The sequence below is a fragment of the Leuresthes tenuis genome, unplaced genomic scaffold (genome assembly GCF_036924035.1).
Source record: "Leuresthes tenuis unplaced genomic scaffold, fLeuTen1.0.hap1 SCAF_15, whole genome shotgun sequence".
Taxonomy (NCBI): Eukaryota; Metazoa; Chordata; class Actinopteri; order Atheriniformes; family Atherinopsidae; genus Leuresthes; species Leuresthes tenuis.
Genome location: NW_027325369.1, coordinates 250,496 through 276,371, shown reverse-complemented (window position 1 = coordinate 276,371; position 25,876 = coordinate 250,496). Strand labels below are relative to the sequence as shown.

General features: G+C 42.4%; 3 protein-coding genes across 6 annotated transcripts in view; 2 read left to right on the top strand and 1 right to left on the bottom strand.

The window, feature by feature from the left end:
* clec14a (C-type lectin domain containing 14A) overlaps positions 1–25,876 on the top strand; it is a 483,122-nt gene that overhangs the window by 408,449 nt on the left and 48,797 nt on the right. The gene's annotated exons all lie outside the window — the stretch shown is intronic.
* Positions 44–9,202, bottom strand: haus2 (HAUS augmin like complex subunit 2). 3 transcript variants are annotated; one of them, XM_072365154.1, is made up of 8 exons: positions 9,120–9,202; positions 4,994–5,080; positions 4,614–4,712; positions 3,940–4,009; positions 1,323–1,455; positions 1,140–1,248; positions 652–815; positions 44–537 (listed from the first exon to the last, which is right to left on the bottom strand). In XM_072365154.1, the coding sequence occupies exons 1-7, from the start codon at positions 9,120–9,122 to the stop codon at positions 654–656; spliced, it is 663 nt and encodes a 220-aa protein (XP_072221255.1). In that variant the 5' UTR covers positions 9,123–9,202; the 3' UTR covers positions 44–537; positions 652–653. The 3 variants fall into 3 exon arrangements, with proteins under 3 accessions (XP_072221255.1, XP_072221254.1, XP_072221256.1); XM_072365153.1 differs by lacking the exon at positions 44–537 and having other exon boundaries at positions 572–815; XM_072365155.1 differs by lacking the exons at positions 44–537; positions 4,614–4,712 and having other exon boundaries at positions 572–815.
* Positions 10,662–17,931, top strand: lrrc57 (leucine rich repeat containing 57). Of its 2 annotated transcripts, none has more exons than XM_072365567.1 (6): positions 10,662–10,805; positions 14,142–14,399; positions 15,060–15,195; positions 15,276–15,544; positions 16,417–16,602; positions 16,681–17,931. In XM_072365567.1, the coding sequence occupies exons 2-6, from the start codon at positions 14,316–14,318 to the stop codon at positions 16,720–16,722; spliced, it is 717 nt and encodes a 238-aa protein (XP_072221668.1). In that variant the 5' UTR covers positions 10,662–10,805; positions 14,142–14,315; the 3' UTR covers positions 16,723–17,931. The 2 variants fall into 2 exon arrangements, with proteins under 2 accessions (XP_072221668.1, XP_072221669.1); XM_072365568.1 differs by having other exon boundaries at positions 10,662–10,809; positions 14,181–14,399.

The following is a 25,876-nucleotide window of genomic DNA, read 5'->3' as shown; positions in this document are numbered from 1 at the left end:
TCGATTTATTTCCAAATTTGCAAACAAAATGACATAATAGCAGCCAATTTAATACACAACAAGCTTCTAACATATTTCTAGAACGTTAAACTTACTAATAGTTTACAGAACAGTATTAGGTAGCATGCTCCCAGTATCAGACGCAGGTCGTTGTGATATTTTTTATTGAATACAACACGTCTTCTGATGAAGAGCTCCAGAAATGTCCATTAATATGACACATCCTGCTGCTTTTATTCAGTTTTTTCCACTGTGTGTCTTTGGAGTAGTTAAATAAAATCACTCGATCCAAAGCAAACAGCCTGCTGCACCGTACCGACGTCACATCTGTGATGTTCACTGGAAGAACACGGCTGTCTGGTAACAACACAACATACGACACGTCCCTGTTTTAATGGGACGATGAATTCAAACTTTGGTGACATCAGTTACTATTTACACGGCCATTGCAGAATGATCCAGGAAAGAAGCAGGGAACACCATCAGGCATGAGTGTGTCAGATTAATGGAAATGAAGGAAGGAGCCTCGGATTTGACCTGAGGTAAAAAAACTAAACACTATCTCAGGAAATCACTGTGACAAAATCTCATTTTATTGCAGTTCTTACAAATAAAGTCTATCTGTGAAGTGACGACGGTCCTCAAACAAACCCTTAGTCCATCTGGAGACCACAGACTGCCAGTCCAGCAGGAGGAGGAGGAGGGTGTGGCTCAGAGGTCACCTGGCTGCTGCCGACTGTCCTCCACTGCAGAATCTTATTGGACAAAGTCTCCCCCTCTGCTGCCAGACTCAGCAACAGGACGTGTGAGGTATCCTGACAGCAAGAGAGGGATCAGTCAGCTGTGCTGTGTTCCACTAAATCACCCACTGCAGTGTGTTCTGTGTCACTGATGCATTAATGTGTGGGGCTGATGCATTAATGTGTCACTGATGCATTAATGTGTCACTGATGCATTAATGTGTCACTGATGCATTAATGTGTCACTGATGCATTAATGTGTCACTGATGCATTAATGTGTGGGGCTGATGCATATCAGACACCAGCAGAACTTTATAAATACACATTAATGTGTCGGGCAGCCATACAAAATGTCTGACCCGCAGCAAAGTGAATGGTACTGAGGTAATGTGACTGACCAGCAGAACAAGGCCATCTGTGGTGCTGCTCTGGTTATGGGCAGATCTCAGCTTCTCCTCCAGGCTCTCAATGAAGTCCATCATCAGCCTGATGGCGTTCACCACAAATCTGAAAAACAGTACAGATCATTACAGGTCAGCACAGACTCAGACATTCAGGGCTGCCACAGAGATGGTGGCTACCTGTGCATGTGAGCCAGGACAGGCAAGTTGGTGTGAGCCAGCGGCCTCATCAGTCTCAACCTCAGACTTTTCTGCTCCCTCAGGAGGCCCATGAGGTGACCTCCAAGCATCTGGAGCTTCTCATTCTTCTGAGCTGCAGGTTTGATGGAAATAAAAGTGTTTTTAAAGGGAGGGCTCCACCATGGTGTGGTGGTTAGTACTGCTGCCTCACAGCAGGAGGGTTCCTGGTTCAAATTCCAGCATGTTCTCCACGTGCATGCGTGGGTTCTCTGCAGCCAAAAACATGCATGTCAGGTTAACTGGTGTCTCTAAATCGCCCCTGTGAGTGTGTGTGGAAATCAATCGTGCAAAAATATGTGCTATAAGGTTGATTTATGAAATATTATGTGTTCATTTCAACAAAATACAGTTGAATCATGCAGGAGGTTTTCTCTGGAAATAAGAGGAGTAGCCTGAAAAGTTCACCACAGGACACTTTTACACACCTATGAACAATTTCCAGTCTTTGTGTGAAATAAACGTCTCCTTATCGGACTCCAACAAATACTGTGAAGAAACTTTACCTTTCAGGTTCCTAACAGGAGTTCTCTGAAAACAATGCTGGTGCAGAAGTACACAGTCATTTTCTGGAACTAACTTGCCCCCCCACCAAAAAAAAACAAAAAACGATGTCTGTCAGCCATCCAAGAAAGTGTTGTGAAGGGTTGTCATGGTGCTCTACAGCGTTGCAAGGACCTATGAGCTGAGGCATCTCCCAAATATAGAATAGACTAGAATCACCTCTATTGTCGTTGCAAAGTGGAGGTACAACAAAACTGAAGGTGCTCCCGCAGAGTCATCCTGCGCCACAAAGAGTGAAAACAAGGCAAAAAACAACATAAAGGGCATTCTAAACATAAAACCATTTGGATTTAAAAAATATAAGAGATAAAAAAGAGAAAAGGGAGGTAAGAGTCGGGTTAAACAAGGACCTGAAAAGTTCTTCAAAGACAACCTTTGTTTGTTGCAGACTTGATGCCTATGTGCAGTCGGCATTTCTGGGTCCAACTAAACAGTTTGTAAGGCAGTTCCCTGTGACCAGCTGTCACTTTGGGAGTAGGTGGCCTCCTGCTGTAGAGGCAGGCAGGCAGGCAGGTCATCTTGACACTCAGTGGTGAGATCAGCTGGATTACAGCTATAGTTGGGTTCTGCTCCTTATCTGAGGGTAATTATCCTTGGATATATGGCGGTGAATGAATGGAATCACTGGCACAAAGCCTGTCATACCCCGGTACCATAGGTGGCGCTGTCCCCATTTCAGCTATCGCTAATAGAGCCACTTCCTGTTGACGTCTTCACCGCCAACAGCAACAACTACCTCAAATTGCCAAACTCACAAGGAATGAGTCAAACATTATGAATGCTTCAATAGTTTCACAGCTCAGAACATTCAGAATAACTAATAGCATGTGAAAACCGAGCAGACAAAGTAAACATCCACAATAGTTGGTCATATTCCATGTTTACACCCATCAGGTGTAACAGTCTTGCTGTAGATGCTAACTTTATGAAGGTCATGATGTTCAGTGTCTTGGTGCAGCTCTGGGATTATTTTGAAAGATAAAGACAGTAGTTTCTGACAGTGACAACATACCCTGTTGCTTTTTGGATCCTCTGTAGATAACTTATTCCTGTAGGTCACCACAGTCAGTGTCCCCCCACCCCCACCATGCTGTTGCTATCATAGCAACCACCAATCAAGAGAATAAGTCACTCACTGTCCCTGCCTTCAGAGTGTCAAAGGTCAGAGATTGGAGCGAGCATAAGCTGAGCCGTACCAGCTGTATGTGCTCCATGTTCCCAGGCTCTGAGTTCACATGCACAGCTGCAGAAGCTGATCTAAGACCATGCCTGTACCCCTGCCTCTGTCTCTGTTAGACAGTCCTAAATTAGTGTTCAGGATAAGTTGCTGCTGATGCCACTGAAGCCACTTCTTAGTTATTCTGAGCTGTGAAACTATTGAGGCATCATGTTTTCTATCATCCACTGTGTGTTCAGCAGTTTATGTTTGTTAACTCAAGCTTTTAAACTCCTCGATACCATTTTACAGGCCTGTATCAAATAGATGCATTCTGTGTTTTACAGCGTTTGCTTTTCACATGTGTGTTTTTAAGCTGATCTAAGGAGGTCCATCTGCTTCACTGCTATCTAACCCCATCACCACTACTTCTACTATGAAACATGTTGTGCTCCCTGAGAGCTGGTTCTTTGGCTGGTTTGATATAAAGTACTCGCTAAAAGCAGCACTGGAGCTTCCTTGGTGGAAAAAGGGGCCTTGCCCCCCACCTGCCCCTGACCCCATCTTATAATGTATCTTATTTATTCAGTCATTCAGTTTCCATACCCACCTGATCATATTCAGGGTCACACAGGACAGGAATGTAACGAGAGGCAGGGAACACGGTCAATTTAGAACCATTTAACCTTAGACGCATGGTTTTGGATTGGGACAACATCTATACTCATACAGAAAGAGATCAGAACCAGGAACCCTCTAGCTGTGAGGAGACAGTTCTACGTATCACTGTGCAGCACTGATCATGTATCAGTTTCTTTGTGGGTTGAAATTCAAACTCACCAAGGTGGAAAACGTGGCCAATGTCAGCACTCTGCTCATCAACCTTCAAAAGCTCCAACTGCAGCTGAAACTGAATCAATGACAGAAAACATTCACCTCTTCATATATAATTCATTAATCAGCGACGCACAGTGAATGGACAAAAGAAACACTGACTGTTCATACATGTTCCAACCAGAAAACTTAATATAAACAACACATTTATTATGAAAAGAAAAGAAGCCCTGGTTTTTGTTTCCTAAACCAGAATAAAGAAACTGTGCTTCATTCAAAACTGGAACAAACTGACAACAGCTGTTGTGTTTTTATATCTGAGATGAAACCCTTTGACATTTTTGCAGCATTTTGCTCCAATCAGATATTAATAAGATTGTTTTTACAGTCATTTGTGTGCGACTTGATGTGATCGATTAACTGCAGATTTGGAGCACCTGCAGTCTGAGAGCAGAGGACATAAGTTCCAGCATCCCCTGCAGCGCATCCTTTCTCTCTGCTCTCCCCATAAAGGCTGATTTCTGTTTGCTTCCATAGAGCACAGCACTCACCAACCTCATGCTTCACTGGTGTTAGGACATCCCCTTATACTGTAGAATCTGTGCTGTGTTTTACCAGCTGATTTTGCTGCAGTTAGCCTGGTCAAGATAAACAGAAAGTGGGATCACAGCAAAGCATACCTCATCCAGTTGTTTCTGCAGGTTATTTTTCTCTACAGCTTCCTCGAGGTGAGAAGAAAAGGGGGGGTTTAGATCAGAGAGAGCAGCGTCTATTTCTCCCTAAAGAAAGGGGAAAAAACAGAAATTTATGTTCAGAGGAGTGCGCCATCATTAGAGTTCAACACAGGCAGAACTTCTTTGTGTCAGCTGGCTTCATCAACCCTAAAACTCAGTGTACACACACACTCTCCCAAACTTTGGACAGCTATTATCTATGGATTTGGCAAATTTACAACATTTACTGATAACCTCTACAGGTGGGAACCTCTTATGATCCTGAATCCAGTGAAATCCATCAGTAGCAAACATGTAGCAGTAAAGGTTTAAGGGGATCTCTCTACCTGACATGCAGCTCCCACAGATACACATCTTGATAGCAACTTGGCGGCTGGAGTCACGGAGAACAGAGACAAATCCCACTGATGCATCTGTAACACAGAAAAATGTGTGATATATAATGAATGCATAAAATGCTGTGAGCTTGGTTATATTAGGGAATCTTTCCTTTGCATCTGACCAAACTAAGCTAAAGAAACCCAGGTTCAGGGAGAAACTGCGAGTTCAGTCTCCATCCTGCTTTCGTGGATCTTTTCGGCTACATTCTTACTGTTTCTGCTCAGTTTCCTTCGTCAGTCTGCTGGTAGCTCACTATATTTTTTCTCTTTTGGGTTGTTTTAGCAGTTAGCAACCAGCTTCGAGGCACGTTATCACCAACAAGAGGACTGGAGTGTCCATAAAGCAGGCTCTGTGCATGGATCAGCTGAAAAAGTCTCAAGCTGATCACAGATCGTTTTATGGTCCAGCCCTAAACTGAACTCACATTTTCTTCCCTAACTGTCAAAAAGGTCCCACTATGTGAGTAATATGGAAGTGGTCTGAATTCAGAAGGGTTAGGGTTAGATTATGAAGAACAGATGAATCCAACAAGCAAACGCTGTCTTTGGTTAGTGAACGTTGAAAGAGGAAACACAACTATTCATTTTAATCAGCAGAAAAAGTAACACATGAAAAAGTGATTCAGTCAAACAGAAAAGTCTCATTATTTGATTTTGGTTTTACTTTCAGTTTTATTTCATTAGAGGGGGAGAAAACTTGCATTGTTTCCAAGTATATTTACGCAGTTTGGTGTTTCTATGGTGTCACTTAACTTTGGTTAATGTACTTACTGGAAAATATACTTTTTCCTTATGTTATAGGAGCCTGAACCAAAGCCCAAGCTTGTAACTTCCAATGGAATTTGTTTCAGAGAAAATTGGGTAAAGTCGGACTGGAATTTATCTTTTGATGGGAAAGTATATCAACAACAAAACATTTTGGCATTAATACCAGCATCATGGAGTTTATCAAGAACTTTTTTTTTCTTATATCCAACAATAGTGCAGTTTTAAATAGGGTCCTCAATTATGAGATTTTAGCTATTTTTATTGAGCCTTTAGCTCAAGGAATAAGACTAAATGAAGCAATCAGGGGATAAAAATGGGAGATCATCAGAAACGACGTTTTAATATCCAAGTAATCCAACATGTTTAAATGAATATGACTCAATGAATAAATGAATAAATTAAATGTTCAAAACACAGATTCTTAGTTTTGACTACAATCCTCCTATTGGAATACCAGCTAAACTGGGATGAAAAATCCATAAAATATTTCATTCAATTCAGTTTTATTTATAAAGCGCCAGATTACAACAATTGTCACCTCAAGGCACTTAAATAATATCGTCCAATTCAAGCCAATTGGAATTCAATTCATTGTAATCATAATCCAATTAATTCATATAGAGCCAATTCAAAAATAATAATATCCGAGCTAAGGAAACCAACAGATTGCACCGAAACTTGTTTTAGGAATTTAGGAATTCATATACCTAAAGATCTGTCAAAAATAGCAGAAATTAATTATAAACCTGTGATGAAGGAAATTAAGGAAGATATTCACAGATGGAGCCTGATACCATATCTAAGCCTCAGTTCACATATTGAATCCATCAAGATGAACATCCTGCCAAAGGTTTTATGCCTTTTTCAGAATCTCCAGAAAAACTATTTCAAGATTGGGACAAATTCATTTCTAGATACATATGGGCTGGGAAAAAAACCTAGGATACAATATAAAATACTCCAGCTATCAAAAGAAAAAGGAGGACTAGCTCTTCCTATTCTAAAAGACTTTACAAGGCAGCCCGACTTAGGCCTTTAATAGGCTGCTGTACTCCTAACTCCAAGGCCAGATGGAAAAATATTGAACACACAATGGGAAGAGGACTCCATTTATTTTAATGATCCATCATTAAACAAATACCTTACTGATCAAGATAATCCATGGATCTGATGATTTTTAGTTTGTCAACTGTTCCACCAGAGAAAATAAAAGGTTGGATGTAGATGAAAAGATGTGGAGTTATCACTGCCAGACAGGCCTACACAAAGTGTAGAAGGAAACTCAGTGGCAGCTAAACAATATAATATCCAGAACCAGTGGATTAAAGTCTGGTTGGGCCTGGTGAAACAACTCAACAATCAAAAAGAAAAACAAATACATAAATGAACAGCATCATCCTCACTGTAAATACCCACGGTTAATCAGGGGGAAGCCATAAGTAAGGACATCCAACTACTGACTGTTAGTCTTAGATCACAAAGGGACAAAGGTGATGCCCTCTGGGAAAAATGGAGCATTTACATCACAAGAAGAGATGATAACTGATAACATGCCTTAATGTGTTACATATAGTTTGGTTACAAACAGAAAACATATTGCTGCAATCAGTGATGATCTACTCACAGCCCCATGGTTCTCTTGTCCCCGTACATATGAATATGTTTACCGTTATCTGGAACGTCTATATATATATATATATTCAGCTCAGATCAACACTCAGCGTGCCCCCCCCTGCCTCCGGTAACACAGACTTCACACCCTACATGTACCCACATCCTCCCTGTCACATCAGCTGTGTGGGATTCTCCAGAACCTCTTCAACCTTAGCCTGAGTCAGGAAGTAGTTTCAGTGCTGTGGAAGACATCCTGCCCTGTCCAGTACCTAAAAAATCGTATCCACCTGCCCTCAGTGACTACAGATCAACAGATTTTTGATACAGTTCAGCCTGTACTGTTCTGTAAGAAGCTCCATGAAAAACAGGTGGAGGCCTCCACAACCACCTGGATTACTGACTCCCTGACAAACAGTTTGTGAGACTGAAGGGTTGTGTGTCTGAGAAGGTGATCAGCAGCACAGGAGGCTGTACTCTCACTGTTTCTATTCACTCTGTACACCTCAGACTTCCAGGACGACTCAGAGTCCTGTCATCTCCAGAAATACTAAGATGACTCTGCAGCTGTTGTGTGTATCAGTGATGATCAAGAGGCTGAGTACAGGGAACTGGTCAATCACTTTGTGGCATTGTGTGGGAACAATCCCCTCATGTTGAACACAAATAAAACTAGACTATTATGGTTTTTAGGAGGACCGAGAATAAGCCAAACACTGTCTTTATCCTTGAAAGAGTTGGTTGAAGATTACAAACTTCACTTGGACAGCAGATTGGACTGCAACACTGAGGCGGTTCACAAAAAGGGACAGAACAGACTGTACATCTTACAGCAGCTCAGGTCCTTTAATGTCTGCACCAAGACGTTTCATGTCTTCTACAAGTCTGTGGTGAAAAGAGCAATAATTGCAGCCTCTGTTGGGGCAGCAGCATCAGAGCCAGAGACTTCTGTTAAAGAAGGCTGGCTCTGTGCTGAGGACTGCTCTGGATGACCAATTGAAAGTGTCACTGATAGGAAAACAAGTTCATTTCTCGATAGATCGATGCAGTTATTTAATCACTCTAAAGCGCTTCATTTTCGTTCGATTTTGGTTCTTTATCGTTTCATTTTCTGTTGCGTCTTTGTATGCTTGAATTATACTACACACACCTTGATGAGCCATGCCTGTCTGTGAAATCAAGATATTCATTAGTGAAGGGCTGTCATACTGAAAATTATCAGAGAAAACGATGTTGGCGCTCCCGTCCCAACATACAACATGTCTGACATGTTCTCACCTGCTCTAGTATAATTATTATTATTATTATTACGAAAGTCCATGACTTTGGTACGACACAAATACACCGTGGCCACAAAATGCAGTCTGTCGTATACTACATCATTTTATCACGTACAGAGCATTAAACCATTTCATTTGGTCTAAATTTCACTTTAATCTTGGGATAAAGGACATAGTAAGCTACAACCCATTGGGTGTCTTTTATCAGAGATAACTTTCAATACCTCCTCATTTGAAAGGTAAACAAAATGCCGACATTGGTTAAGTTGTTGTTTATCTGATATTGGTCTATCTATAGTTTGGTCAAAACTTTTTCTACGCATTTTTGACTCGTGGCCAAACAATATTTTTCCCACTGTTTTCACCCGGTGGGTGCCGAAAACAAAAGATAAACATCAGGAAGATACTCTTACCATCCACGGTCCTTATCCAGAATACATTCAGTTCCGCCCCGGTATCACAGTAAACAAACTACAATTTCCGCATCTTTTCCCGCCAATAAACGTCACTTCCTTTTCCGCAAACACAGCGTCCTAATCTGTTTTTTTTTACGCCACTCTACTACAACTGCAATTGGCCACTCTTTTTTAAAAATGAAATACAAATAATACACAAATATTTGGCAATAAAGCATAATTTGGTTGCTTTTAGGGAGAACCGTGTACAAAGACAAAGCCATGACAAGATATTACAGGAATAAAGAGGCCACTTCAACTAACCCAAGGACATTAGTAATATTTTATTTATGTTTTGCTATTTCAGTAAAAGTTCTCTTTAAAAAAAGACCATGTGGGTTTTGTTTGAATTCATTTACATGTATGATATTTAAAAAAATAACAGAATAATAAAGATATTTAATAGAAAATATTTTCTGTCATCCATTGTGACTCCAATATAATTCAACTTCTATCAAATTGAGAGAAAAGACTGATTTTTGTATTGATCCAGTAGTGCAAATCACACCAAAAGAGACTGCTATAAAGACAGAAGAAGAATAGATATTCCGTAGTCCATGTGTCCATCACTAAACACAGTAATTATGATTTATACTGAATCTGTCAAAGAAATTCTCTTGAAGGATCAATAAATACTTTAAAAGGAAGCTTTTGGTAGTTTAGGAAATCTTAAAAACTGATGCAGTGTTTTAAGAGCAGGTTGGGTGAGACTATAGGAAGTCTCTACCAAACAGTCTGGGATATAGAGTGTTTGTAGAGAGGCAGGAAATCGTTCTGTTTGGTAAAGTCTTGCCTGAAAAATCATGGCCAACAATCAGCTGTGGAGGGAGATGAAAAGTAGTAACTAAAATAGGCAAAGTATTTTAGCCATCGTAGTAAAAGGATATTAAATGGTCTTCATTGTGTTGTTATGTTGGCTACTAATGAAAAATACATTTTTAGTTTAAGTTATGCAGTCAAAGTTGTATCGGTCACTTTTCGAGCTCGAAATGTCTATCTTAGTGCTCGGTATGTCTTCACTTATCAATATTTAAAACAGCGATACAACAGTAATATAGATTTTAAAAAGTAATATGAATTTAAAAAGGTTACTGTAGGGCTGATGATCCCCTGAACATTTTCACTCTTGTAGATTACGGTCTAAGTTAGCGCTCTTAACAGTGAACAGTGGACATCTGGCTGTAAGTGGATCTAACACCTAATTGGTTCAGATGTCGGCTCAACAATATGGCGTTTTATGGAAACTTGAAAGTTTGTTTGATTTATTTTTTTACCTGATTTCAAAGCTGTATTCTGCTCACACAAAAACTTCTGGCAAGCTTTATGTGAGTGCCAAATATAATGTGATAAAACTGGTGTAAGGGCTAAATATGTTTTCTTAAATTGACTCAGCTCTAACTGGAAGTGAGAAGCTTTTGTCTCCACCTGCCGCTGGACAGGCGAACAGCTGCAGCCTGCAGAGCATCATCTCGTGAGAGTTCCATGACGTCACCGTGACGTAAGCAAGGCTCAACCAGAGTATCAGCGGCGCCCTCTGCAGCTTCAAGTCATTTCAATTTCATTTAATAAATTTGACTAGACTTTCCTCACCAGAGTTCATTGTTAAAGGTCTGGCTCCGAGGGTCAACGTGTGTCCGTTCTGACGTAAGTAAAACTTAACAGACCCACTATCGGTCGGCTTAGCTCCTGAAGCTAAGCTAGCCTAGCTAACGCAGCTCCAGATTGCCCTGTAACTTTCTCTGTGAGTTTGGATAAAACCACTGAAGTCGTTGCTGTGCCGGTCACTGGCGGGCTGAACTGCTGCACAAACATGTCACCTGAAGGTTGGCCTCAGGGTGCTCACCTCTGGTTGCATTATCAGAAAGTGCGTCGAAGTCAGGCCTGTAGTAAAGAAAGGCCTGAGACTGTGAGAGCAGTCAGGACCGAGCACAGCTGAGGAGTGTGGCCCCTGAGTCAGCAACACCCATCCCCAGCTCTGATCAGCTGCTGCCTCTGAAGACGGCTGTTAGATATCTGTCTGGTTCAGTTCATCACAGCGGCCTGTCCACATTAGGGATCACCTTTTCCTTTACTTCACACTTGTTGTGAGAGACATTACTTCACACTCTACTTAACATTTGTTCCTGTAACACGAGATAAAGGTTTTTAAAATAAGTATACCTGACCCTCTCTCTGCCTGTATCGGCTTTCTTTCTGTATTAACCAACAAGAAACATGACATTTAAGTGATGTCCTTTCAGTGCAATTGAAACTTGTCCTTTTGCACCCTGTGAAGTGGTTCAGAATCAGGATGGTGACGATCACAGCGCTGGCTGGCAGTGATAAACTCCGTCAGCCATCCAAATAGATGGGTTTTCATATGAATCCTTTGTCCGCTCACTTGTGAAATGAAAGCATCACCACTGGTGTAGCCTCACATGCTGTCAGGTGGGTGTGTGCTTGGGGGGAAATCGCACCAGCATCCCATAAAATGCTGTAAACATTCATTGTTGCACAGAACCTTTTTTTCACTTTCAGCCTGTAAGGACTTTGCGAGGACTTTGACTTTTCTTGCTGTAAAGGAGATTTTGAATTCTTAGAATAGGATAAAATGCACAAAGAAACAAGAAACAAGAAAATGAAATGAAAATATTTACCCAACCCTTCCTAATTTCCATTCTCTGTTTTGGTTTATACATTTATCTTATTCAGTTTCCCTGATCTCCCCAGAGGTTTGCTTAAATTAGACCGGTTTGCACAATCCTGCACAGATCTCTGATGAGACAGAGAGGCAGCAGCACAAAGCAGAGTTGTTTCTGGATTTCTTTGTGGCGCGGGGGAATACTGGGAATACTCGGGCTTTTGTTGGTTCTTCACAATGAAACATTTACATTATTCTGGCTTTGTGGAAAAGGACAAACCCGCTTTTTCCACTGATTATTGTCAAATTGCTGTACATTGAAATGAATGAAAAACAGCATGAAAGTAATCAGGTTGATTGATAATGACAGAGATTGAATTCACTCATCAGATGGTTTGGACCATTGTTTCCTCAAATGTAGCAGGATTATTGTCTTATAAAAGTAATATTTACTATAGATTCAGTTTAAATACATTGTCATATTCTGTATATGGACACCCTGTCATGTATATCAGGGAGTGTTTCCTTTGGTTAGACTTAGACTTAGACCTTGGGGTGACTCCTTCAGGGAAATTCAAGTCTCCAGCATAAAAATCTAAAGGCTCACACTGACATGGGAGTTTTTATCTGCTGTTGGTCATTGGTGCTTCTCATATTTACACAAACTTAGAATCCACTGAGAAGACATTAGAAAGCTAAACTCCTGAGCTTTCTTTTACAACTTCTGTTTTTTAGAGTAGCATCAAGGGACCACATCTGTAATTGCACTTATTGGTGGCACAAGGACAATGAATCCTTTTTCAATATTTACCATGTTTGCAGTTGTCTCTGTTTGTTCAGCTTTGCTGTTCTGGAACAAAGATAAGGAATCCTGTCAGACTGTGTCTGGGTACACACACTTAAAGCTTAACGCCAGCAAAGCTTTGGCTGATTGTCATCTATAGAACAATGAAAGCTGTGACTCAGGCCCTGTTTACACCTGCTGTAAACCACTTCTGATTGGATGCCACCTCTGTGCTCTTAAAGGTGTAGCCTGCCTCCTACAGAGTATCACTCATAAATCTGCTAATGTCTGAGAAGCTGTTAGTCAGCTGGTAGAGCTGAGCTGAGCCGAACACCACGTGAAGCTACATTGTTTAAAAAGTCTGAATTAAGTGCAGACCATTTCTGTTGATGTGACCTGAGGATCATAACGGCCTAAACACAGTCCTCCTGTAGGCTTCCTCCTGTAGGCTTCCTCCTGTGTGCTTCCTCCCGTAGGCTTCCTCCCGTAGACTTCCTCCCGTAGGCTTCCTCCCGTAGCCTTTATCCCGTAGCCTTCATCCCGTAGCCTTCATCCCGTAGCCTTCCTCCCGTAGGCTTCCTCCCGTAGCCTTCATCCCGTAGGCTTCCTCCCGTAGGCTTCCTCCCGTAGGCTTCCTCCCGTAGGCTTCCTCCCGTAGCCTTCCTCCCGTAGGCTTCCTCCCGTAGGCTTCAGCCCGTAGGCTTCCTCCCGTAGGCTTCCTCCCGTAGGCTTCAGCCCGTAGGCTTCCTCCCGTAGGCTTCCTCCCGTAGGCTTCAGCCCGTAGGCTTCCTCCAGTAGGCTTCCTCCCGTAGGCTTCCTCCCGTAGGCTTCATCCCGTAGCCTTCATCCCGTAGCCTTCCTCCCGTAGGCTTCCTCCCGTAGCCTTCATCCCGTAGCCTTCCTCCCGTAGGCTTCCTCCCGTAGCCTTCAGCCCGTAGGCTTCCTCCAGTAGGCTTCCTCCCGTAGGCTTCCTCCCGTAGGCTTCATCCCGTAGGCTTCATCCCGTAGCCTTCATCCCGTAGCCTTCCTCCCGTAGGCTTCATCCCGTAGCCTTCATCCCGTAGCCTTCCTCCCGTAGGCTTCCTCCCGTAGCCTTCATCCCGTAGGCTTCCTCCCGTAGGCTTCCTCCCGTAGGCTTCCTCCCGTAGGCTTCCTCCCGTAGGCTTCAGCCCGTAGGCTTCCTCCCGTAGGCTTCCTCCCGTAGGCTTCCTCCGGTAGGCTTCAGCCCGTAGGCTTCCTCCCGTAGGCTTCCTCCGGTAGGCTTCAGCCCGTAGGCTTCCTCCCGTAGGCTTCCTCCCGTAGGCTTCCTCCCGTAGCCTTCATCCCGTAGCCTTCATCCCGTAGCCTTCCTCCCGTAGCCTTCATCCCGTAGCCTTCCTCCCGTAGCCTTCCTCCCGTAGCCTTCCTCCCGTAGGCTTCCTCCCGTAGGCTTCCTCCCGTGTGTTTAGATACTTGCTGCATGTGCTGGACTCCCAATGAGAGAGGAAACGCTGCTGCTTATGCAACAAAGAGGCATCTTAGTAGAGGGTGTAAACAGGGCCTGAGATTGGGCCTCTGTGTGGACTGTTTCCTGCAGGGATTTAACCATCTGATCTTATTTACATGCAGTGAAGAGGAGGAGGAGGAGGAGAGGGGCTCTGAAAGCTGTCAGCTGATCCTTCGTTGCTCCTCTGGGTATGAAGTAAGCCCTGCTGCTGTAGACTGAGATCAGGTGGACAGGTAGAGGGCTGGAACATCGCTGCAGGTCCAGATGGGGAACAGTGCGCTGAAGTCTCACCTGGAAACCTCCCAGAAGACGGGAGTGTTTCAGCTGACGGGAAAAGGGCTGCAGGAGGTGAGAACAGGTGGTGTGTTTGATGTTAAACTCTGAACTACTCCACTGTGATTATAAATAGTTCCAATGATTCTGCATTCAGCGAATGATTGCAGACACTTTGTGAATGATGTGTTTACGTCCATAAACTGTTGATGAACTGGATAATCTGCAGAGAAGGGAGTTGCCTGGCTGTAACTAAGGCTGAAACACCTCCTCACTAATGGGAAAGAAATGAGTCTGTGACCTCACATAGCTCCAGGGTTTGGGTTATTTATCATCACTGATTGATTTTTTTTTCACAAATAATCACTTTATATAAGAAAAGCAGAGTTCTCTACTTCAAATGATTGAACTGCTAATCAAATAGCTGCTGCTATGTGTTCTCTGGATCATGTAAATAAGCTTATGAAGCAGTGGTTGTCGTTTGATCGAGTGTAAAAGTGATCATGTCTTACAAACACTGCAGGAATCGCACCTAAGAGTGGAAACATGGAGCAAACTATGCTGTAAACGTGGCAGCAATGGAACAGGAGTGGAGCTGTGCAGTCTGGAGATTCTCTGCTTCATGCTGGACTCAGTTCTGGAGTAGAAAGGGACAAAAGAACGTGTTGAAATGAAGCCGTCTTTCTCCTTGTGGAGGTCAGTTGGTGACATGTCCTGCTGTCTGTCTGGTTTCAGTTTCCAGAGGATCTGCAGAGGCTCACCTCTAACCTCAGAACTGTAGATCTGTCAGAAAACAGGATTCAGGTTCTTCCTTCTTCCATCGGAAACTTCCAGCAACTGAGAAGTCTGACGCTAAATTCCAACAGACTGAGTGAGTAATGGATGCTCTGTCAGCGATTTAGCTCCCAATCTTTTAGCTTCTTTTCACGTTGCTTCTGTTTGTCTCCACAGCTGGGCTGCCCAGTGACATTGGGAAGCTAAAGAAGCTGGAGACCTTGATTCTGAATGGGAATCAGATTCAGCAGTTGCCCCCGTCTCTGGGCCAGCTCAAAGCTCTGCGGACCCTCAGCCTGTCAGGGAACCAGTTCTCAGAGTTTCCAGTTGGACTTGGAACGCTGCGGCACCTGGACCTTCTGGATCTGTCACGAAACAGGATTCAGAGCGTCCCTGCAGAGGTGTCAAAACTGCAGGTCATCGAGATCAACCTTAACCAGAACCAGGTCTGCCCCTATTTGTAGATTCTTATTCACCCAGGTCGGGACTCACGGTCATATTAAAGCCTAAGGCCTTAAGCACAAGGCAACTGGATGCGTTTTCTTGGCTCTTGAAATGGTTTGATTTTTCATCTAAAAGGCTTTTTCACGTGTTTCAAGCCAGGACTGAGACACCTTTGTTGTGCATGTGACAGACGGATCTGCTGGTCTGCCGTCGATACGATTCTGAGCCGGCGAGGAATGTAGCAGCAGGCGTGACCCTGGCTACATGTTGGAGTGCGCTCGACCCTCTGAAAGCACCGAGCCTCGTTTTTCTGCTAGAATAATTTTTTCCATGATTCACATGTGTTAATGACACTTTAGAGAAAGTTACTTCTTACTTTACCAACATCTGTCATGTGACTCGCCAACACAAGGCGAGAGAGGCGGGAAACTGACCAATCAGAGCCACAGCTGAGCGAGCAGCTGAGCGTGCTTTCAGAGAGTCCAGCGCACACTTGTCAATGCTGCGTGCTCGCGGGCCACATTTGCGCACACATTTTCACGTGCACGCTCTGGTTTTATGACTGATAGACGCCTTCCAGAAGTCCTCTTTGTGGAAGTGGCTCCACATATGCATCTCACACAGTGTTGTAGCTGTTGCTAATTCCCCACACGGTTCAGATATATTTAGTTCTGAGAGCCACACCTGATATTTTCAACCAATAAGAACAAAAGCTGTACTTTTTGCTTGTTGTTTGTCTGGGCTCAGCCCCTCCAGCACATCTCCAGCTGTGAAGAACAAACTGTCTGCACACTCTCCTGAACATCTGCGGTGCTCATGCATGCAAACTGCTAACGTGCACATCAGTAACGTAGTTTCCACCTACTCTGTCCAGATCTCAGTGCTGTCGGAGGAAGTCTCTCGGTGTCCCCGTCTAAAGGTTCTCCGTCTGGAGGAGAACTGCCTGGAACTGACCTCCATCCCCCAGTCCATCCTGACTGAGTCTCAGGTGTCTCTGTTCTCTGTGGAAGGAAACCTGTTTGAGGTGAAGAGGCTCCGAGACCTGGATGGATATGAGCAGGTCAGCCCCACCCTCCGAGGGTTTCTCACTGTTATGGTCTCAGCTGCTCTGTAATGACTTCTGTTGTCCCTTCCTCAGTATATGGAGCGTTTCACGGCCACCAAGAAGAAGTTTGCCTGAAAAGCCTTGATGACGAGTCTGGATCTCTGAACGCCACCTGCAGGTGTGGTCAGCCTCAGTCTCTGCCACGCCCCCTGCACCAATCACTGCTGCTTCTGCTGCTAAAAGTCAGACCTCAGGCAGCAGGGCAGTGTTCATGGCACCCCACTAAGAGTTGAACCTGACGAGAGACGAATGCATCCTCCAGCATCTTCCATCCAACAGCAAAGCAGACTGTTAATTACAAATGCTTCAAATTCACAGCACTTGATGCTGTGCCATAATCTGACATCAAGATGTATTTTAGTGGAAATGAGTGGAGCAGCAGCTTCAGGTAGAAGGAAAAATGTGAGGCTGATTTCTGATCAGTGTTGGCTATGTACTAACTCCTGTTCAGGGTGCTCTTAGAGCTTCTGGCTGCACGCATCTGAGCTGAAATCTGAAAGACAAGTGTTCCAGTGCTTCTTCTGCAAACACCATGCTGTCGGGCCGTGGTGGAGGAGCACAGAAGGCAACAAAACCACAGCAACCCACAGCCTGGGCTTGGCTTGAGTTTGCTTTAAGATTCCTGTAGTTTCTGACCGTTCCTCAGCGTCTCGGTTGGGTCTGTTGGCCTGCATGTCGACATCGTCTGGAGAGAACCTTTCACTTTTTATCATTTGTTTTTTAAACCATTCAGAGCTGATTTAGTGTAAACCTGCTGAGATACAATTCTTTGTCTTCTTAACAAATGATGAGAAAGATTCAATTTACTATAAAAGTAAGATGTTTAACCTCTCAAGTAGTTTAAATCTCATATTACAGGTTTATGAAAACCCTGATTTAAGGCTTTTTTAAACAAAGGTGTGAACAACTAAAAACTGCAGTCGTGCAGATGCTTGTCAGTCAGATATCAGCTGCTCTGTAAGCTCAGAAAAACCCTTTGTTGCTCCCTGATGCTCGTTCATGAGACCAGAGCTGACGTCCCCACAGCCTTTGATGCACTCTTCAGGATAACCCCCAGAGAGCTTAATCCTCGCTGTTTAACTGTGAACTCTGCTGATGTAAGCACCCTTTCCTGTTGTGGCTGTAACATATCCTCATGTTATCCAGCTTTGACTTATGGATTCTCCCTTTGTTGCTTGTTCAGGCTGATGCTTCAACATGTTTATTAGTCAAAGTCAAAGCTTGGGAAGGAATGTGCTTGGATTCTGTAAACTGACTTCATATTTGAATATAACCAGCAATGTTAAGTTTTCCCTGTTATCAGTTTATTTATTACACTTCAGGGATGATGCCCTTGAGCTGTTCCCTTCATATTGAGTCATTTGTCTTTACATTACCACATTTAATCATTTCTTTCTGTTTGTTTCCTCACTTATTTTCTTATTTTTATACTTTTGTGTGGCACTACTTGAGTAGTCGGGCTTGACTTTGCAGCCTCTCGGGCAAATTTTACTAATGCATTCTGCAGAGATGCAGGTCAACACAGCAACATGCAAGGATTACCGAAGATGAGAGATTTTCAGACTCGATAACCTAAATATATGTGGCTAAAAAACACCCTCAGCAGAACATCCAGACCTTTCCGGGCAGAGACCTTGTGGCGTTGAGCAATGACGAGACACAGCTTTGCTACCACCTTAAAATCAGAGAAACTGAATAAACTGATCGTTATTAATTACCTCCATACATATTAAGTACACAAATCATCATTAAAAAAGGAAAATACTGAATAAATTAGATATTTAAAAACTCCAATTAAATATTCAATTGCAAAAAACACCTGAACAAATTCAACTTTGCAGAGAATAATCAATAAATGAAACATTGGAAAAAAACCTGAAACGGCATTACAACTTACTTAATAAATGGAACAACACTCAATGGTTTGGTGCATATAGGAGCTAATGATGTGCTCGTAAATCACAACTGTATTAGCGGGAAAAATAGTTCTTATGGCCACAAAGTGGCGACTGACCTCTGAATACTGAGATCAATGCTATGAACAGTCAATTCAGGCTGATGGCAATGGACTGCTTAGGTGGAATTACTAACATATATGAACCAAAATATCAAATGAATAAGCAAAGTAAACAAATAGCATATTAATACAGTTATATGTAATATTTAGAACACAGACTGAACTAAAGAAACTTTTCAAAATTTTAAGCCACATATAAAACAAACCATTACACATTTCCATGTTTATGAATATATGAGCAACCTTTAATATAATCAGAGTACTTTCTCTGGGATAGAATGAGCAATAACATAGTGAAACACCATTAACTGCTATTGTTGTTAAGACTAAATGAGAAAAATGGTAATAGTTATGTAAAGAGAAATGTGGCACAACTCTTTAACTTTCCACTCACTGCCTCTGGCTGATTATCACTTTGGCTGGGATCAGCCATCAGAAGTTATGAGCACTTCCCAGGTATGAATTTGAAACACTTTTTTCCCAAACGCATGGCAAACAACTCCCATGTCAGCCAAAGTCCAATCTTAAGCTTCCCTGTTGTGCGACGCTAAACCCACACTACCTAGCATCTTTCTCGCCAAAGTTTGCTTGTTGCCAGGAAAGCTGGATGAATTAAAGATCTGGATCCTCACACAGAAAAGGCTAATGAACTGCAATCTCATGTTTTTCCCCAAACGTGTTTAAACAGTGGTGGAACTGGAAGGCACCATTCAGTGCGGATCACCAGCATGGCTGACGCATACAAAGCCACTGCCCTCCTGCTCCTGGGTCAGTCTTATCATCGCTCTCTGTTCTTGTTGAGTTGAGCTGTAGGCCGAGCCCCTCTCTGGCTGAGAGCATCAGGTTTGGGTGTGTCTGGCAGGCTGGAGGCAGAGGATTGAATGCACCAGGTGGAGATGATCTGGAGATCAGGGTAGTTTGGAGGCACTCACTCACAGGACAGTGAATGGTTGGAGAGTCTGTGGCAGGACTAAAGCTTTCAAAGACTAATGAAGGAGCTTTTGGGTGGTTGTGTGTCTTTGCAGCTCACATTGGGGTTGAGTGGTGGACTAATTATGGGATCAAATATAAGTTAAAATGTACTGTGGTTAATCGTGATTAAAATGCAAGATAAAATGTTACATATTTAATATTATGTGGGTGAAAGTACAGTTAAAATGTGGGGTGTTTTAAAAAGTATTCAAGCTAAAAGTAATTGGATAAATATGATTTGTGTGTATTCACAGAAGTTAAAAGCTGCTAAAATTTACAAGGTTAAAATGATCATTAAATAGTGCTTTAAAAACGTATTTAATTTATTTTGGGATACTTTAAATATGGGTATTTTCTACTTATTTTGGGTTAGAGTTAATTTCCAGTAGATTAAAAATTAAGTATGTGATTTTGGGTTATGTGAGTTGATTATGGTTTCTCGGGTTATGTTTCTTTGACCATCTATTTGTGTTTGTATTTCAAGGTTTTTCACCTGGGTTTGACCTGGACAATTTTCAAAAGAAAAGAAAGAAGTCTGAATCTTGGTCATTGAGTGTATTCCAGTCTAATCTTATGAGCAAGCTGCCTTTTCAAGTGGGGGAGCTGCAGTTTGAACCTCACAAAAGAGAGAGCCACTTGACAGTTCCTGTTGCCCAAATACACTCCAGGCATGTTAAACCAACAAACAGGTCTGTTAAGATTTGGATGGATGGGAGTCCTCTCTTCAGCACAAGTAGCACACTGACTGGAGTAAGTATGCTGGCCGGTAGTGATGGGTAGATGAGGCCTCCTACCCAAACTGTATTGATACTGTAGCGGGACTGAGTCACTTTGTTGGTCAGTACTGACACCTGCTGGATCTTAAACATCATTGCAGAAAAGCCAGTTGAGAGACTCACCTGACACACTGATTCAGTGAGTATACAATAATATTATTTAAGTTATTGTGTTAAATATTTTATTATTTTATATCTTAATCTAATTTTAAAATATCTTTGATATATTTAAAATATGACCTCTCGCCCGATGACCATAGGGTTAGGCTCAAGTCCCCCTGCGACCCAACAGTTGGATTGAGCGGGTATAGAAAATGAATGGATATTTAAAATATACTGTCAATAAATAATGTGAACATGTGTATAACATGTGAAAAAGTGATGATGCTTTTGTACTTCTCTTTGAGGCAGGAAGGGCTTTTTAAAAAAAAATTATAATAAAAAAGAAAAAAAGTTTGTCCAGTGTGTTTGCATTCAAGCAATTACATCCTTTGGATGCAACTTCTCCAGCTTTTGAAAAGACATGGCACCGATGAGGCTGGTGTGCATAAAAATTGAAGGGATCTGTTATTGACTTGAGATCTGTTATTATTTTGGCACAGACGCACACCATTGACTGCTCCTGTTGGCAGATGTGGTTCCTTATACATAGAGTTTGGCGCCTCAGTCACAGGCGAAGCAGCAGCTGTATCGGTCATGTGACTTTTTCTTAAAGCGATACGTCCACCGACACAGGGGTTCACTCTATGAGCTTGACACATGCACCAACGCATCGACATTGCTGGACCCATCACTACTGGCCGAGCCACCACAGACTCACACACCAACATCGACATCTACACCAACTCTGTCCTGGAATGCATCAACAGCTGTGTGGACAGAGTGACGACACACAAAACAAAAGTAACTTTCCATAATCAGAAGCCCTGGATGAATAGAGAGGTTTGCCTCCTGCTCAAAGCCAGAGATGCTGCCTTCAGGTCGGGAGACAGGGATGCTTACAGCTCTGCCAGAACCAACCTGAGAAAAGGGATCGCTATGACCAAGCACTGCTAGAAACAGCAGATTGAGGAACATCTCAGCTCCTCTGACCCCCGGCGCATGTGGCAAGGCATTCAAACTTTAAACCACCAAGCACTGTGCCATCGACAAGCAGTGTTTCATTCCCTGATGAGCTAAACCACTTCTATGCTCACTTTGTTCGGGGAAAACAAGCTGGTCCCGTCAAAAACAGATCCTCTACCCCATGACCATTCACTCACACTCTCCACCACAAACGTCTGTTGTACGCTGAGCAGGGTGAATGCACACAAAGTAGCTGGCCCTGATGGAGTACCTGGCCGGGTGCTAAGAGCTTGCGCTAAGCAGCTCTGTGGTGTGTTTACACATATTTTCAATCTGTCACTGGCCCAGATGGCTGTCCCTACCATCTTCAAGACTGCCACCATTGTGCCATTGCCAAAGCATTTGACTGCATTGATTTTCAACGACTTTCGCCCCATCACACTCACCCCAATCATCTCCAAGGGCTTTGAAATACTCATGCTTTCTCACTTGAAATCCTGCCTACATGCTACACTGGACCCGCATCAGTTCACCTGCAGCTGACTGCAAAGCACTCCTGCAGGTAGTAAAGACTGCCCAACGCATTACAGGAGGCCAGCTACCCACCATCCAAGACATTTACAACAGAAACGTCATCAAGGACGTTTTTCATCCTCATAATCTTTTCACCCCGATCCCATCTGGCAGCTGTTACAGGAGCCTCTGCTCCCGCTCTAGCAGACTCAGGAAGAGCTTTTTTTTTTTCCTGAGGCTGTGAGCCTACTGAATTCTGCACCGTCACTTTAACTTATACTATCGTACTGTCACTTTACTGCATCCTTGCATCTTCTGCACTGCTTCTTTGTCTTACTCGTGCCTATGTGCATATTATTCTGTAATCTGCATTCTCCCCTCACTGTATGCGCAGGATACCTGATATATATGCTTATCTCTAAACAATGTACACATTTTTACAATAGATATTTATTCCTATTAGATTTCCACTGCCCTTTATGTAACAAATTCTGTATTAGCTCACTTCTGGTTAGATCAGGGATGTCAAACTCCAGTCCTTAAGGGCCTCTGTCCTGCAGGTTTTAGATGTTTCCCTGCTTCAACGCACCTAGGTTAGATTCTAACTGCATTTCAATGGCTCTGTACCTATACTCAGCAGAATGACAATAAAGTTCAATCTAATCTAATGTAGCCACAGATTTTTTCTCACACAGGTTCGGGTCAAACAGCAACATGAAGAATGAAGAATGGATACTGTGTGGGTTTTTAACTTTATTTCTTCATTTCTGATCTTGGTGCTTGTCAGACTTGGACTTTGCTATGAATTGTCTGAGGTCGCATTGACTGAAGCACTTTTTGATGGGACAATAAATGATCCATAAAACAAAACAGAAAATTTCCACCATCATGATTTGTGTCCAATCATTGATAGATACACAGGTAAGACCTACTGGCAGCCTGTTAACCTTTCAGATGAAAGTAAGCAGCAGAATGCATAACACTGACATCTGCAGATCAAATTCATTGGTTAAGTTCTTGGCACAGTACACTTTATGTACTGTAATAACACGCAACAAGACTTTGGCTGATTTTTACCTGACACTGGATGGGAAAGTGAAAAAACAAAAGATTAAAAATATTGTAAATATTTCTAATTTTTTGAGCTACTTGACTAATTTGAATTTCCTCCACTGGGGGATGAATAAAGTGTTCTATTTCTATTTCACTTATAAGTGGATGTCAGCTAATGGTTCAGTGTGGCCATGACAGAGATTAACAGACAGCCAGAGAAGAAGCTTAGACAGATACAGCAGTAATAAAACCTATGAAATATGTTCACTCGTCGTTTAAATGCATTGACATATTTGAACCACCAATCAACCAAACCAGTAGGAATCAGCAGAGAGATTGTCCTTAACGTTCTGACGTTGTTCACCGTTATATTTAGGGAAAAGAATCTGTCGGAGAGCAAAGGTTTTCTCCTTTAGTCTTCTTTTGTTGTCTGACGTACATGAGTTGCTACCAACACACCACATTGCTGCATGTGGCATGATGTATAGATTTTTGTGGTTTTGAGTTGGATTAAGTAGGTATAGAAAATGGATGGAGGGACTTCCTGTTGTTGGTTTTCCATCCTGCCTCAGCAGTGACTTTTGTTTATTTTTTAAAACATTGTTCATCTTTATCACCTGTCCTCGCCTCCTTCCCCTAGTGGACCTTTGTATGGGTTCTTCTCTCATGAATTGTGAAAGTATGAGATTTTCATGGTGCTAACAACACCTCCAAGAGCAACATGGAGTAAAGTACTACATGATAATTATTTCATTAGCTGCTGTGACCCTGGAAAGAGTGAACTCAGTTTTGCCTGAACATACACTATCATAAAACTCAAAACCACTTTTTTTTTACTTGGCCTTTATTGAATTTTATCAAATAGAAAAAAGAGACACAGTGCTACATTTGTATAGTGTCAAAATACAATAAAGAACAGCATATTATATAAACACAATGCACAGTATATTCAATCAATTAAACAACAAAGTAACTGAAATCAAAACAAAAGAAAACTGTATATGTATATATATATATATATCGGTTACTGTTTTTGTTTGTCTCATTTGTCTCTGAATGGCCCTGTGGTGTCCATGATTTACCCACCTCTCACCCAATTGCAGCTGGGATGGCCTAAAGCCTCCCCACAACCCTGATTTGGAGTAAGTGGTTATAAAAAAATAGATGGGTGGATGGATAGAGTGCGGCCCCTTCCTCAGAATGTCTGAAGCCACAGTCCCTCTTTTAGTTGATCTACATCCTGCCAGTTCATTGCTATCGGTCCTTTAGCTGTCATATATCACTTATTAAACATGTCTCATGAACCTTGGACAGAACACTACAGTTCCAAAGGCTCAATGCCATATATATCCAGTAATTGTGCTCTAGAATTGTAAAATGCTTCCCCAAGATATCTTTATCTTACTGCGTGACCATACCATATGATAAAAAGTGTTCTTGCTTGCAGTGCCAACAACTATCTGATTCAGATATTTCCATCTTGTGCAATCACACAGGGGTAAATCTGTTATTGTTCTGGTCTTCACTGATTCAGATGTTTTATGTTTTTAAGGTTTTCCAGACACAGTTCAGTCCTTCAGTATTCGAGGATTAGCCCAGGTCGATCATAAATTTCTTTGGACTGCATTCCAGTTATTGTCTAATGTATTGTTGAATAATTCACATTTTTTATTCAAAAGTTGATAGACAGGAAAAGTGTCAGAGAAAGTGAGGGAAGTCATGCAGCAAAGGGTCCCAGGTTGGGGCTCGACCACAGGCCAGCTGCACTGAGGAACTACAGCCTCTGTACATGGGGCACCAGCTTAACCAGCTGACCCCTAACTTTAACTGAGTATGATTGTAGTTTTACCTAATTGCTCAGTCGAGATACATATCTTGAAAAGTCTTTGTCTTTAATGCTGTACACGGCTTTAAACTGGGAGAATTTTCTGAATTTCCCATTGTGGATTTTTAATTTCATCCAAGGTGATAAAGCCGATGGACTTCCTGGCATCATTGCTAAGTCTTCCATTAAGTAAAAATGTGGAATTATTCCACTGGTGTCAGAGACCTTAAAACTGATCAGATTCTGCAATATTTTTGTAAAGAATCATTGGATTATCAATATTCACACTACTCAGCCTCCCCGGGAAAGTTTATTCCAGTGTGTTGGAGAAGTGGTGCCAACTGATTATCGACCCTCAGATTCAGGAGGAGCAGAGTGGTTTACTCCCGGGTCGTGGAACAGAGGACCAGATCTTTACCCTCACAGAGTTACTGGATTTCCTCTGCAGCTCCAAGGTTGTGGAACACCCCGACCGTCTGAGGGCCCCACAGATTGCAGAGGCTTTTAAACGTGACCTAAAAACTTTTCAATAAAGCTTACTGTTAAAATATCTTTTATATAACACTTTGGGATTAAATATAAAGTGCAATACAAATAAAATGTTACAAATAAAACTTGGAGAAGGCTGACGACCATATTCCTTTGAGGGATTTTGTGGGGGTGCTGAGGGAGAACAGGGTTTTCAGTCCTTCTATAACCAGAGTTAGAGCTGTGCCCACATTGTTGTTACAAAGTCGTTTACGGTGCGTGTTGGACTCCACCAGGGCTGTCCCCCGTTACTGATCCTGTTTGGTTTTCAGGGACAGGATCAAGAGGTGTAGTCGGGGAGAGGAGGGTGTCACCATAATATCATATTAAGAAAACATGTTCACATAAAGTAACTGGTTTGGAGCCTCAATGTTTAACTTCAATTATATTCTGATATAAAGATTTATAAACATTTTACACATGACTTTTCTGACAGAAATTAAATGAAATTCTAAATAAACACATACAGTATTCTGTGAT